Raw genomic sequence first — 13,983 nt, forward strand, 5'->3', positions numbered from 1 at the left:
GGCTGCGAGACCTGGAACTCACTGACTGGTGGAAGCAGAGATGATCAACGATTTCAAAAAGAAATTGAGTGATAATTTGAAGGAAATAAACATGCAAGGGAACGGGGATATAGAAAGGGAATAGGACTGATTGGATTGTTCTACAGAGAGTCGACAGGGACTTGAGTTGCTGAATGGACTCCTGTATTAGTAATGAATCTATGGCTGGAAATAAATAACCCAGCTACAGTAATATATTACAGGACTAGAAAAAATAATAAATGTATTTTATTAGAGAACCAGAAATAATACATTTAATATGAACCATTAAACAACACTGGACTCTGAACATTAGCAAGGAGACCATCATTTTAGCAAGAAAAATAAATGTGTCAAGCTGAGGGAGCAAAGGATGTCAATGTCTTTAAGAGAGAGAGAGAGAGACCTGGGCCAACATTTCCAGAGTCTGCACCCTCCCTGGATTCACTTCCTTTCCCCTCAGTTCCTGCAAAACAACAATTTGCCCCCAGAATGAGAAAAGAAATGGAAAGGGGGAGAAAAGAAATTGTTTTACTCACAGATGTTGGACACAGGAGGAAGTTTTAGTCTGTGTGAAGCTCATTGTCCAACTTCCACGTTGTGACGTCCACAATGGAACCCTGCCTGAACCAGCCAATAGGAATCATTCTGCTTCTCGGTGACGTCCTCGGGACGCAGTCTGCAGGCCAGCCGCGCGGACGCGGGAGCCCCGCCCCCTCCACCTCCTCGAGCCAAGGTTTCCAGCCAACCGGCTGACGGCTCCGGCCAGAGCGAGAAGCTGCTCGAAGAACTCGGGAGAGGAGAAGCTGCGCATGTGCGGAGGAGAGCCCGCCCCTTCCCTTCTTGCTGAGGAGCTGGCCAATGGGAAGGATTAGAGGACCGGAAGGACTCTTGTCCTCCAGCCAATCAGAGCGCGGGCTTTGTGTGAATGAAGATTGAGCTTCACGCAGATCAAAACTTCCTCCTGTGTCCAACATCTGTGAGTAAAACACTTTCTTTTCTCCCCCTTTCCATTTCTTTTCTCATTCTGGGGGAAATTGTTGACTTGCAGGAACTGAAGGGAAAGGAAGTGAATCCAGGGAGGGTGCAGACTCTGGAAAGGTTGGCCCAGGTCTCTCTCTCTCTCTCTCTCTTAAAGACATTGACATCCTTTGCTCCCTCAGCTTGACACATTTATTTGTCTGGCTAAAAGGATGGTCTCTTTCCTAATGTTCACAATTAAATGGGTGGTTTCCCCAGGAGATGGCTGACATTTAAGGGGACAGTAACTTAATATAGGACAGACATATGTCTAATGTTGTGATAGGGAACAGTTTAGATATATTGTTTGTAGTCCTATAATTAAATTCAATTATTATCCTTTCCAGTCTTGTAATGTAGGACTGTAGCTGTGCATATATTTCCAGTCATAGGGTCATTACGGCACAGAAGGAGTTAATCGGCAACTCAAGTCCATGCTGACTCTCTGTGGAAGAATCCAGTCAGTTCCATTGCCCTTCGATATCCCCGTTCCCCTGCAAGTGTATTTCTATCAAGTGTCCATCGAATTTCATTCTGAAATCAATGATCATCTCCAGTTCCACCATCCACAGACGCACTGATTTCAGGTCATGATCACTCACTCCTAAATACTGTTGTTTCTTGCATCCCCTAATACCTCAAATCATGGAATGCATATTATATTATATTACAACATTTGTACTTCTCTAATGTGTTCATGCATATGGCTCACAGCTCTGTTTGCTGGACTGACAGTGCTGAACATGGATCTGTCAATCGGGATGAATTTGCACCTTCAGGAGAATTGGGAGGTTGTATATTAGGTACAGCAGAGTGAGATTGGAGGGAGAGTGTGTGGGACAGAGATTTACAGGTTTTGGGGAACAGGAGAGGAAAGAATGTTTCATAGAAATTAGAATTGTTGATTCTGAATTTCTATCCTGTACTGACAGTAAACTCCTTTTGCAGGATATTAGAGGGGGAGGATTTGCAGACAGAAATCTCAAACCAAAAATCACATCAAGCTCTCACAGTGTCATTCAATTCATCAGGACCTGAACATAATTGACCTTTGAATGTGGAGAAACGTTTGTCTGTTCTGTCTGTGGGGAAAGATTCTAAACATTGGTGTGATCGGAAAAGCACCGAGACACACACACCCAAATGAGAGTGTTCCAGTGCACTGACTGTGGAAAGAGTTTTAACCAGTTACACAGCCTGAAAAAAACATCACACCATTCACAGCGGGGAGAGACTGTACATGTGTTCTGTGCATGTATGAGGCTTCAACTGATTGTCAAATACAGAGAGACATAAGGACACCCATACCATGGAGAAACCATGGAAATGTGGGGACTGTGGGAAGGGATTCCGGAACCCGTCTGTGCTAGAAATTCTCAAACCAAAATTCACGTTAGCATCTGCCAGAGTCACTCGATTCATCAGGACCTGAATATCATCGGCCTTTCAATCTAGAAGGAGAGATGATTGTCTGTTCTGTCTGCTTCAAAATGTTTCAAACATCAGTGTGATTGGAAAAGCACCGAGACACACACACCCGAGTGAGAATGTTCCAGTGCACTGACTGTGGAAAGAGCTTTAAGCAGTTACACAGACTGAAAAAACATCACAATTCACAAAGGGGACACACCACACATGTGTTCTGTGTGTGGACAAGGCACCAATTGATCAACAGACGTGGAGATACACGAGGGCATGGAGAAACTGTGGAAATGTGGGGATGGTGGGAAGGGATTCCAAACCACATCTGTGCTGGAAACTCATTGACACATTCACACCGGGGAGAGGCCATTCACCTGCCCTGTGTGTGGGAAGGGATTCACCCATTCCTCACACCTAGTGGCACACCAGGTAGTTCACACTAAGGAGAAGCCATTCAACTGCTCTGAGTGTGGGAAAGAATTCACTCAGTCATCCCACCTACTGGCACACCAGGTAGTTCACGCTGGGGAGAGGCTGTTCACCTGCTCTATATGTGGGAAGGGATTCACTCAGTCATCCCACCTAGTGACACACCAGGTAGTTCACACCAGGGAGAAGCCATTCACCTGCTCTGAGTGTGGGAAGGCATTCACTCAGTCATCCCACCTAGTGGCACACCAGGTAGTTCACACCGGGGAGAGGCCATTCACCTGCACTGTGTGTGGGAAGGGATTCACTCAATCTGCGCACCTCATGGCACACCAGGTAGTTCACACTGGGGAGAGGCCATTCACCTGCTCTGAGTGTGGGAAGGGATTCACTCAGTCTGCGCACCTAGTGGCACACCAGGCAGTTCACACCATGGAGAGGCCGTTCACCTGCACTGTGTGTGGGAAGTGATTCGCTCAGATATCCCACCTGCTGACACATCGACAAGTTCACACTGGAAAAGACCATTCATCCGCTCTCGATGTGGGAAGGATTCACTCGGTTGTCCCATCTGCAGACACACCAGCAAGTTCACACTGGAGAGAGGCCCTTCATTTGCTCCATGTGTGGGAAGAGATTCGCTCTTTCATCCTACCTGCTGACACATCAACAGGGTCACACCGGGGCGAGGCTGTTTGCCTGCTGAGTGTAGGAAGGGATTCACTCGGTTAATCAGCCTGCTCGGACTGTGGGAGTTAATTGTGTCAATTGAGGTAAAATATATACAGGTGCAGGACATTTATTGGATGGTTACTTGAGCACATATAAAGAGACACTACTGACACATAATGGGGTGTATTCAGGAGGTATATACCTGTAATGTTTCACACTGTGAATAAATCTACACCAAGCAAAGACTGGCTCCAGTTTCTTCCTTCACAATCAGGCTGTCAGGATTATAACATGGTAACAGAGAATACTTGTCTAATGGTGGAGATTGGAAACTAAAGGAAAATAAAATTTCAGACAGAAGCTGACAATCCGAGTAGCTTTTGTGAGAAATGGCTGAAAACAAGTGGAAATTGTCAGGGAATTGCCCTGAAGAAGGGTCATACGGACTCGAAACGTTAACTCTGTTTCTCTCTCCACAGATGTTGCTTGACCTGCTGAGTTTTTCCAACCCTTTCTGTTTTTGTGTCAGATTTCCAGCATCTGCAGTAATTTGCTTTTATATTATGGGAATTGTCAGGGTCTGATTACCCGCTGATGTTCTCAGAGTCTGAGCCACACGACCAGTGGAAGAATGAAGTGGAGATGTGGACACGGGTTACGTCTCTACCAAGGAGGAAACAAAGTCTGGTCTTGGCATTGTCACTTCCCAACACAAGTAAAATCAGAAGCAAAGTATTTAGTGAGCTGGATGCCCGTCAGTTGGATACTGAAGAAGGTTTGGATCTTCTATTCAGGTTCATTGATGAGATTCACAAGAAAGATGATCTATTGGATGCCTATGAAGCATAGTTGGACTTTGACAGGTTTCGAATGAGGGTGAAAACATCTTTAGCAGATCTGGATATCACAACAAAAGACAGGATTGGAACAGCACTAATAGGTGAATGAACCCCAGGAATGACCAAGGAACAATTAACAGGTGTTTCAGGTCTGACTCAGAATATCATTATGTGATGAACTGCCCAAAGTGGAAAATCCGTGTCTTCGAAGTGACACATGATACAGAGATTTCTGAGGCTGAAGATGATGATGACGAACACTCTGAAGGAATTGCACTAGTCACAAGGAGATTTGGTCCAGTGATTATTGTGTTCATCACAGACTCATTCAACTGTGCTGTGTTGGACAGTGGCTGCACCTCAACAGTAAGTGGATCAGTTGGTGAAAATGTTACCCAGATTCACCTCGTAATGAGGATTGACACAAGGAGTATGAAAGTTCTACTTGTCTTTGTTTGGTGATGTGAACACATTGACGTCACTAAAAAGAATGGGGATTTTTGCAAAATAGCTGGAGTCATCCACTTTATCAGGACTGGTGTACTCTCCAGTGTGATACCCTTACTGTTGAGTAAACCTTCCACAAAAAAGGCACAAATGCAACTGGACATGGAGCAAGATAAGGCAATTGTTTTTGGAAAGTCAGTGAATCTGCAGTTTACTCAATCAGGACATTATCGTCTCCCCTTAACAATACCTGATGTTTCTAATCAGAGTGTTTGAGAAGGATTAATGGCATCAATGATAAGAATCAGAGAGAAAAAAACAAATTATTTTAAAACTAAACAGACAATTTGCTCACCCTTCCTGTCAAAGATAACAAATCCTGCTAAAAGTTGCAGGGGTGGTTGGTGAAGAGAATACGAGGCTCATAGAGGAGATTAGAGCAAAGTGTGAAATGTGTAAAAAGTATGGGAGGACGCTGTCACATCCTATTGTAAACCTTCCCTTGGCACATGACTTTAACCAGGTAGTTGCCATGGATTTAAAGGGATGGGACAAAGAGAAATATTTTCATTCTACACTTTATAGACATGGTAACTCAATTTAGTCTTTCTCCAATAATACATGGCAAGGGCAAAAGGGAGATTATAGACCAAGTCATGGAGATATGGATAGGGATTGGACCTGGGGCACCAGCTAAGTTTCTGACTGATAATGGAGGGGAAATTTGCGAATGACGAGTTTAGAGACGTGTGTGAAAACATCAACATTATGGTCATGAACACCACAGCTGAAAATCCTTTCAGCAATGGACTCTATAAAAGGAATCACGCTGTGATCGATGAAATGCTGCAGAAAATCTTAGCTGATCAGCCAAACTGCAAGTTGACAACTGCACAGACATGGACGATTCATGTAAAGAATTTTCTTCAGATGGTTGGAGGGAAAAGTCCCTTTCGATTGGTCTACAGGAGAAATCCCAAATTAGCCTCTGTGCTGGGCGATAGTCCTCCTGCTTTCGAAGGGATTACAATTAGTTCCATTTTTAGTCATCCATTATCAGATTGTTTCATAAAAAGAAGTGCTCGAACTAAGAAATAACTGGGGTTCCTTGAAGAGGGATGTCTTAAAATGTAATGATGCTTTGTGCAAAATAAGGAAAATCATATTTTGTCCTCTTTGATTTGTTTTGAAATATTGTTTGTGCCGATTGTTACAATCCCGGTCAGGACCGTTAACGTTTAAAGAGAAATTCGAACACCCAGTGATAACTGAAAGAATTACACTACAAGATTCCACATTTACAAACAAAACCAAAATTTACTGTATATATAAAACAAAAGAATATTGAAAACCAGCACTACGAACTTAACGTTATAGATTATAAAGATTTATGCTTTAAACCCAGTTCTATTTTTTAACTTTTCCACAAGAGAACTTATACTTAATGGTATCTTGAAGGTTCGTTTGCTTCTGTTCCTGGGACCATCCCAAAGGGATGTCAAAGCTCTCCAGAATTCACTTTAATTCTCCTCAGTATTCCAGCTATTCTCCAAACTCCAAGACTTTATGGGGGTCCTTCCATCAGCTTTAGGCAAGAAACACTGCAACTTTCCTTTAAGGCCTCAAAGCTGTGGACTTCTCAGTTCAAGTGGAAGTTTCACTACCTTCTTGCTGAGGGATTTAAACATGAGGAACACGCTGATTCCTAATGACCCTCTTGGCTTCTCGTCCCACAGCTGGTTCACAGCTCCTGGTCCCACACTTCCTGCTGACTGACCAAGCTGCCCGCAGGCTGCTGACTGAAACTGCCTTCAGTGAGAAAATAAAAAGAAAAATCCACAATGGATCATCCATTGTTTCAGTGTTCTCACTATCAACACTGACCTTACTGAGTAAACAAAGGTCACATTTTAACTGTAATTAGCCCAGGCTTGTTTGATTTGGATTTCCATCAGAGTTGTGTTCAACAGTTTCTCAACCCAGAGTTTCCATTGAGCTACATTTCAATCCCCAAACTAAAAGTTATTTTTGAAAACGTATGAATTATGAACTTAGATATTCGCAGCAGCCGGCATGATGGGCTGAATGGCCTCCTTCTGTGCTCTATGAGCCTCGTATACATTTAAAGGGAGGGGATCATCTTCAATTGTGGGTGACATATTAAAGAAAGCAGTGTCTCCTCTCCTCTGTATGTTTAGTTTAACACTTAAATCTCCCCTCAACATTCTCTGAAGTGGCAAATGGAATTTCATACAGAGAAGTGGGAGGTGATGTAATTTGGCAAAGGGTTAGGGAGAGGAAATATAGACTTAATGGCACAGTTCTAAAGAGTGAGCAGGGACATAGGGACCTGGGGGTTCATGTGCAGAGGTCATTGAAGGTGGCAGGACAGAGTGAGAGAGGAATTAGCAAAGCACATGGGATCTTGGGCTTCAGAAATAGAGGGATTGAGAACAAAAGCAGGGAAGTTTTGCTGAACCTTTATAAAGCTCTGGTTAGGCCACAACTAGAGTATTGAGTCCAGTTCTGGTCACCACACTTTAGGAAGGATGTGAGGGTCCCTGAGAGGGTGGAGAGGAGATTTATCAGAATAGTTCCAGGAATGAGGGATTTTAACCACAAGGTTAGGTTGGAGAAGCTGGGGTTGTTCTCCTTGGAGCAAAGGAGGTTGAGGGGAGATTTGATAGAGGTGTACAAGATTATGACAGGTTTAGATAAGGTGGACAAAGAAAAGCTGTTCCCATTCGTTGATGATACAAGGATGAGGGGGACACAGAGTTAAAGTTTTGGACAGGAGATGCAGGGGGGATGAGAGGAAGAATATTTTTACACAGTGAGCGGTAATGACCTGGAACTCACTGCCTTTCGGGGGGATGGGACGTGGAAGCAGAGACAGTGAACAGTTTCAAAAGGAAATTGGACGGGCACTCAAGGGAAATAAACGTGCAGAGATATGGGGATAGAACAGGGAAATAGGGCTGACTGGTGCAACGAAGATTCTCAAGAATTGCAGATGATACGAAATTGGAAACGTTGTCAACTGTGAAGAGGATAGTCTCGAACTTCAAGAGGACATAGACATGTTAGTGGATTGGGCAGATGTGGTAGATGAAGTTCAATGCAGAGAACTGTGAGGTGATTTATTTTGGCAGGAAGGATAAGGAGAGACAGTATAAAATAAAGGCAGAAACTCTAAAGAAGGTGCAGGACCAGAGGGACCTCGGTGTATATGTACATACGTCATTGAAGATAGCAGGGCATGTTGAGAGCGCAGTTGATCAAGCATATCGTACTTTAGGCTTTATTAAGAAAGGCATTGAGTACAAGAGTAAGGAGACACTATAAGACACGAGTAAGGCCTCATCTGGAGTACTGTATCCAGTTTTGGGCACCATACTTGAGGAAGGATGTGAAGGCATTGGAGCGAGTACAGAGGAGATTCACAAGAATGATTCCAGGGATAATGAACTGTAGCTATGAGGATAGACTGGAGAGGTTGGGACTGTTTTCCTTGGAGAAAAGAAGGCTGAGAGGAGACTTGATAGAGATATTCAAGATCCAGAGGGGTATGAACAGGGTAAATAGTGAGAAACTGTTTCCACTCAAGAAAACACAAGAACTGGAGGGCACTGATTCAAAACAATTGTCAAAAGGAGTAAACCGTGATGTGAGGAGAAACTTGTTCACCCAGAGAGTGGTTGGAGTCTGGAATGAACTTCCTGAGAGGGTGGTGCAGGCAGGTTCAATCGATGTGTTCAAAAGGGAATTGGATTGCTATCTGAAAAGAAAGAATGTGCAAGGTTATGGTGTAAAGAAAATATCTTTTTTTCCTAATTTTACTGTGGGATGCTTTAAAGCAGGCTTATGGGGGCTGTGTGTGTGACTAATTTCATCAAACTGCAGACAGTCAGACTGCAAGGTTTAAATCATCAAAGGGGTTAGGTGTAAAACAGGCATTTGAAATGGAGATGGGTAAGCTAGGATGAAGTCCCAGCAGATACAGTGTGAATGGAATTTGTATTTAGAGATGAGTTGAGAGGTTGTTTGATTTTCAAAGGGACATGATGAGATGTTTTCCAACTGGCAAGATAAGTAAGGCAAAGTTATTAAGTTTATTTTTTCCCGAAAGTGCTGGACATAAGGACAACATGAAAGATTTTTATATTTTGGCAAAAGTAACTTCCAAAGAAAGGGTGAAACAATGGGATTTACAGATCAAAATGGAGGAAATATATTAACAGAGAGATGGGAAGCTGTATGGGGAGTGGCCATGTGAGATCTTGACTGTGTAAAACAGACTTGTGAAGAAGCAGCCTCTGGTCACCCCAAAGAAGTGCTTGCATTCCTGAGTGCAAGGTTGTTTAGAAGCCTTGAAATTCCATTGTCAAGGGAGAGGGAGAAAGAAGCTGTGAAATACCTCCCTTATAGCAACAGTGTATGCTTGTGGTAATATTGCTGGATGTTTGATACATGAAGAATCAATTTGGACATTTGCCTCAAAGAGGTGCGTAGCTGGGAGTCTAGTTAAGTAGAAATCTTGTGGGAGCTGTTATCAGGCTAAATGTAACTGTGTAACTGTCGTCTTGTGTGTTTAAGTTTTCTTTTCTTTTGTTAATAAATGTTTTGATTTAATCTTTAAAATCCCTAAAGCTGGTAGTGGACTCTTTACTTCTGACTTCAGTGCACAAACCTTCTTGTAATAAATACAAATTGCAAAATCGTTCTAATAGCTTGGCCAAGTTTCTCTTTGGGATTTGGTCAATCTGGCAAATGCCACCTACCATATCATAACAATGGGGATAAGACAGGGGAGTGGGACTAGGCAGAATGCGCTTTCAGAGAGCCAGTGCAGACTCGATGGGCCAAATCCTTCTGCACCATAAGGATTATGTGATTCTGTGAATAATACCAGAATTGAGAGCATTTTACCCTTAAGAAAGGCTGGGGCTGCTTTTCTCTAGAAAAAAGACTGAAGGGTGACCTTATGGAAGTCTTTAAGATGATGAAGGGGATCAATAATCCAATAGGGATTTCATGAGAAACCTCTTTACCCAGCGAGTGGCGGGAATGTGGAACTCATTACCACAGTGAGTGGTTGAGGTGAACAGCATGAATACATTTAAGGGGAAGCTAGATACATACATGAGGGAGAAAGGAATAGAAGGATATGCTGATGGGGGGAGATGAAGAGGGGTGGGTGGAGGCACATGTGGAGAATAAATACTGACAGAAACCAATTGAGCCAATTGGCCTGGCCCTGTGCTGTAGACTCAATGGAACAGAGACAAATGTATTTATTTTAGATCTACCTGTAGTGGTAGGAAAAACACTATTTACTATCCAGGATAAAATAAATGTATTTCATCAGCTTTTGCGAATCATTTCAGTGGAAATGTGCACTCCCAGGCACAAAGAGCATCAGCCACTGGAAGCAAAGTCATGAGACCGGTCAGTCCAGCAGAAAGAAACTCTCCGAACCTCCCACTTCACCAAGTGTCAGAATGAACATGGTTCAGTCCTGGATGTGATTAACAGCAGCAATAACAGCAGAATCCAACCCCTGGAATCACTTGTGAACTCGCTGGTGTCTCAGCTGGTGGGCTAACTGAGTGAATGTCTTTCCACACTCAGAGCAGATGAATGGCCTCTCCCCAGTGTGAACTCGCTGATGTGTCTGCATGTGGGATAACTGAGTGAATCCCTTACCACAATCGGAGCAGGTGAATGGCCACTCTCCATTGTGAACTTGCTGATGTGTCCGCAGGTAGGATGACCGAGTGAAACCCTTCCCACACTCAGAGCATGTGAATGGCCTCACCCCTGTGTGAACTCGCTGATGCCTCAGCAGGTTGGATGAATCAGTGAATCCCTTCCCACACACAGAGCAGGTGAATGGCCGCTCCCCGGTGTGAACTCGCTGGTGTGTCTGGAGGTGGGATAACTGAGTGAATCCCTTCCCACACTCAGAGCAGGTGAATGGCCATTCTCCGCTGTGAACTTGTTGGTGTGTCAACAGGTGTGAAGACCGAGTGAATCCCTTCCCACACTCAATGCAGGTGAATGGCCTCTCCCCAGTGTGAACTCGCTGGTGTGCCAGCAGATCGGATGGATTAGTGAATCCCTTCCCACAGTCAAAGCAGCTGAACGGCCTCTCCCCAGTGTGATAGCGACGATGAGTTTCCAGCTCAGATGGGGACCGGAATCCCTTCCCACAATCCCCACATTTCCACCGTTTCTCCGTGGTGCGGGTGTCCTTGTGTATCTCCAGGTTTGACGATCAGTTGGAGTCGCGTTCACACACTGTAACTGGTGAAAACTCTTTCCACAGTCAGCGCACTGGAACACTTTCACTCGGGTGTGTGTGTCTCAGGTTTTTTCCAGTCACACTGATGTTTGAAAACTTCAGAAGGTGACAGAACAGAAAAACCTTTCTCCTTCGAGATTCAAAGGCCAATGACATTCAGCTCCCGATGAATTGAGTGCCGCTGGCAGGATTGATGTGATGTTTGGTTTCAGATTTCTGTCTGCAAATCCTCCCCTTCTAATATCCTGTAAAAGGAGTTTGCAAAGGTCATCACTGTCAAAGTGCAGGATAGAAATTCAGAACAGATTGTTCTAGATTCTATGGAACATTATTTCCTCTGTCATTCCCCAAAAGTCTTCCCAGACACACTCCCTGAATTCTCACTTTGCTGTGCCTAATATACATCCTCCCAATTCTCCTGAAGGTGCTGATTCATGCTGACCGACAGACCCATGCTCACCGCAACTATCCCAGACACAGAAGCCTGAAAATCTCGATGCAAGCTGCTAGTCTAAATGTATATTTACATATTTAGTGGACTAAACGATGTGTATAATCTACAGCATTCTATTCCTTGATTAGAGGTACAGGGGTGGGGTAAGGAAGAAACTTATTTAGGCAGTGAGTAGTCATGACCTGGAACTCACTGCCTACAAGGGTAGTGGAAGCAGAGACGACTAATAATTTCAAAAGAAAATTGGATGGGCACTTGAATAAAATAAATTTGCAGTGTAATTATGGAGTGGGGGGGGGGGGGGGGTGGGCGGAGAGAGAGAGGGGGAATGGGACTGACTGGATTTCTCAACAGAGAGTTGGCATCGATTCGAGTTGTCAAATGGATTCCTGTGTCGTGATGACTCCATGACTGGAAATATATAACGTAGCTAATATATTACAAAACTAGAAATGATAATAAATGTACTTTATTAGATAACCAGAACAATATATTATGTATTTACCTGCCTCATATATTACTAGCCTAGAAATAAAATAAATATAACTAGAGAACCATAAATAACATATCTAATATGTACAAAATAACAAACTAGACATATCTCTGTCCTATATTAATTTACTGTCCCCTTAAATGTCAGCCATCTCCTGGGGAAACCACCCCTTTAATTATGAACATTAGGAAAGAGACCATCCTTTTAGCCAGACAAATAAGTGTGTCAAGCTGAGGGAGCAAAGGATGTCAATGTCTTTAAGAGAGAGAGAGAGACCTGGGCCAACCTTTCTAGAGTCTGCACCCTCCCTGGATTCACTTCCTTTCCCTTCAGTTCCTGCAAGTCAACAATTTGCCCCCAGAATGAGAAAAGAAATGGAAAGGGGGAGAAAAGAAAGTGTTTTACTCACAGATGCTGGACACAGGAGGAGGTTTTCGTCTGCGTGAAGCTCAATCTTCATTCACACAAAGCCCGTGCTCTGATTGGCTGGAGGACCAGGGTCCTTCCGGTCCACCAACTCTTCCCATTGGTCAACACCTCAGCATGACGGGAAGGAGCGGGTTCTCCCCCGCACATGCGCAGCTTCCCCTCTCCCGAGTTCTCCGAGCGGCTTCTCGCTTTGGCCGGAGCCGTCAGCCGGTTGGCTGGAAACCTTGGCTCGAGGAGGTGGAGGGGGAACAATGGGTGGGGGAGGGGGAACAATGGTTGGGGGCGGGGCTCCCGTGTCCGCGCGCCTGGCCTGCGGTCTTTCATCTCTCTCCATTGGTCAATCCCTGTTCGACCAGACGAGGTAGCGGAGCCCAAATTATTTCCAAACTACTAGTTTATGTAGTCATAAACTACATAAGATAATATTACTGGTCCCATAGCATTGTAGCGATGTAACATATATATATATATATATACACACACATATATATACACATACACACACATATATATATAAACACGCGCACACATATATACACACACACACATATATACACACATATATATATACACACACATATATATACACACACATATACACACACACACACATATATATACACACACGCATATATATACACACACACATATAAATACACACATATATACACACACACATATATATATACATATACACACACACACATATATATACACACATATATATATACACATATATATACACACATATACACACACATATATATATACACACATATATACACACACGCATATATATATATACACATATATACACACACGCATATATATATACACACACATATATATACACACATATATATACACACACACACATATATATACACACACACATATATATACATACACATATATATACACACACACATATATATACACACACACATATATATACATACACATATATATACACACACACATATATATATATCTACACACACACACATATATATGTTCTATATTTCAAGTCACAGGGATCAAAGCAATTAGAATTGTCTGTTCTGAATTTCTAGGCCTTGTGTTGTCATGTCCACTCGCTCCCTGAATAAAATTCTCCCTCACTCCCCCCACCACCATATCTCTAATAAGTCTGACATTACTGAATATTGCACACAATTTTAGTCCAGTAATATAGACAGATATATGGCGACCAGCCTGCATGAAGATTTTAGGGTCCCTGTGTGCAGGACAGCAAGTGCTGAGCATGGATCTGTCGATCAGCATAAACCGACACGTTCAGGACAATTGGGAGGGTGAATATCAGGTGTACAGAGTGAGAACAGAGGGAGAGTGTGTGGGATGGAGATTTACAACTTTTGGGGAATGAGAGAGAAAATAATATTCCAGAAAAACTCAAATTGTTCTGAATTTCGACCCTGCACTGACTTTTGTAAAC

The 13,983-nt window shown here is 43.3% G+C and overlaps 7 protein-coding genes across 7 annotated transcripts in view; 1 reads left to right on the forward strand and 6 right to left on the reverse strand.

Moving 5' to 3' along the window:
- The window catches only part of LOC144697380 (uncharacterized), a 48,495-nt gene extending 44,629 nt beyond the window's left edge, over window positions 1-3,866 (forward strand). Inside the window, 1 exon segment of the mRNA XM_078569358.1 lies at window positions 2,819-3,866. Within this exon segment, the coding sequence (XP_078425484.1) occupies window positions 2,819-3,621 (803 nt within the window). The 3' untranslated portion in view covers window positions 3,622-3,866.
- Window positions 1-12,568, reverse strand: part of LOC144697125 (uncharacterized) — a 195,062-nt gene extending 182,494 nt beyond the window's left edge. The window contains exon 1 of the mRNA XM_078568962.1: window positions 12,508-12,568. The gene's annotated coding sequence lies outside the window, so the exon portion shown is untranslated. The remainder of the gene's footprint in view (window positions 1-12,507) is intronic.
- The window catches only part of LOC144697423 (uncharacterized), a 512,621-nt gene that overhangs the window by 465,629 nt on the left and 33,009 nt on the right, over window positions 1-13,983 (reverse strand). The gene's annotated exons all lie outside the window — the stretch shown is intronic.
- The window catches only part of LOC144697419 (uncharacterized), a 172,942-nt gene that overhangs the window by 149,735 nt on the left and 9,224 nt on the right, over window positions 1-13,983 (reverse strand). The gene's annotated exons all lie outside the window — the stretch shown is intronic.
- Window positions 1-13,983, reverse strand: part of LOC144697925 (uncharacterized) — a 203,828-nt gene that overhangs the window by 95,221 nt on the left and 94,624 nt on the right. The window lies entirely within an intron of this gene.
- The window catches only part of LOC144697214 (uncharacterized), a 129,656-nt gene that overhangs the window by 51,446 nt on the left and 64,227 nt on the right, over window positions 1-13,983 (reverse strand). The window lies entirely within an intron of this gene.
- LOC144697221 (uncharacterized) overlaps window positions 1-13,983 on the reverse strand; it is a 264,883-nt gene that overhangs the window by 2,428 nt on the left and 248,472 nt on the right. The gene's annotated exons all lie outside the window — the stretch shown is intronic.

This window comes from Cetorhinus maximus, chromosome 23, assembly GCF_964194155.1.
Source record: "Cetorhinus maximus chromosome 23, sCetMax3.hap1.1, whole genome shotgun sequence".
Taxonomy (NCBI): Eukaryota; Metazoa; Chordata; class Chondrichthyes; order Lamniformes; family Cetorhinidae; genus Cetorhinus; species Cetorhinus maximus.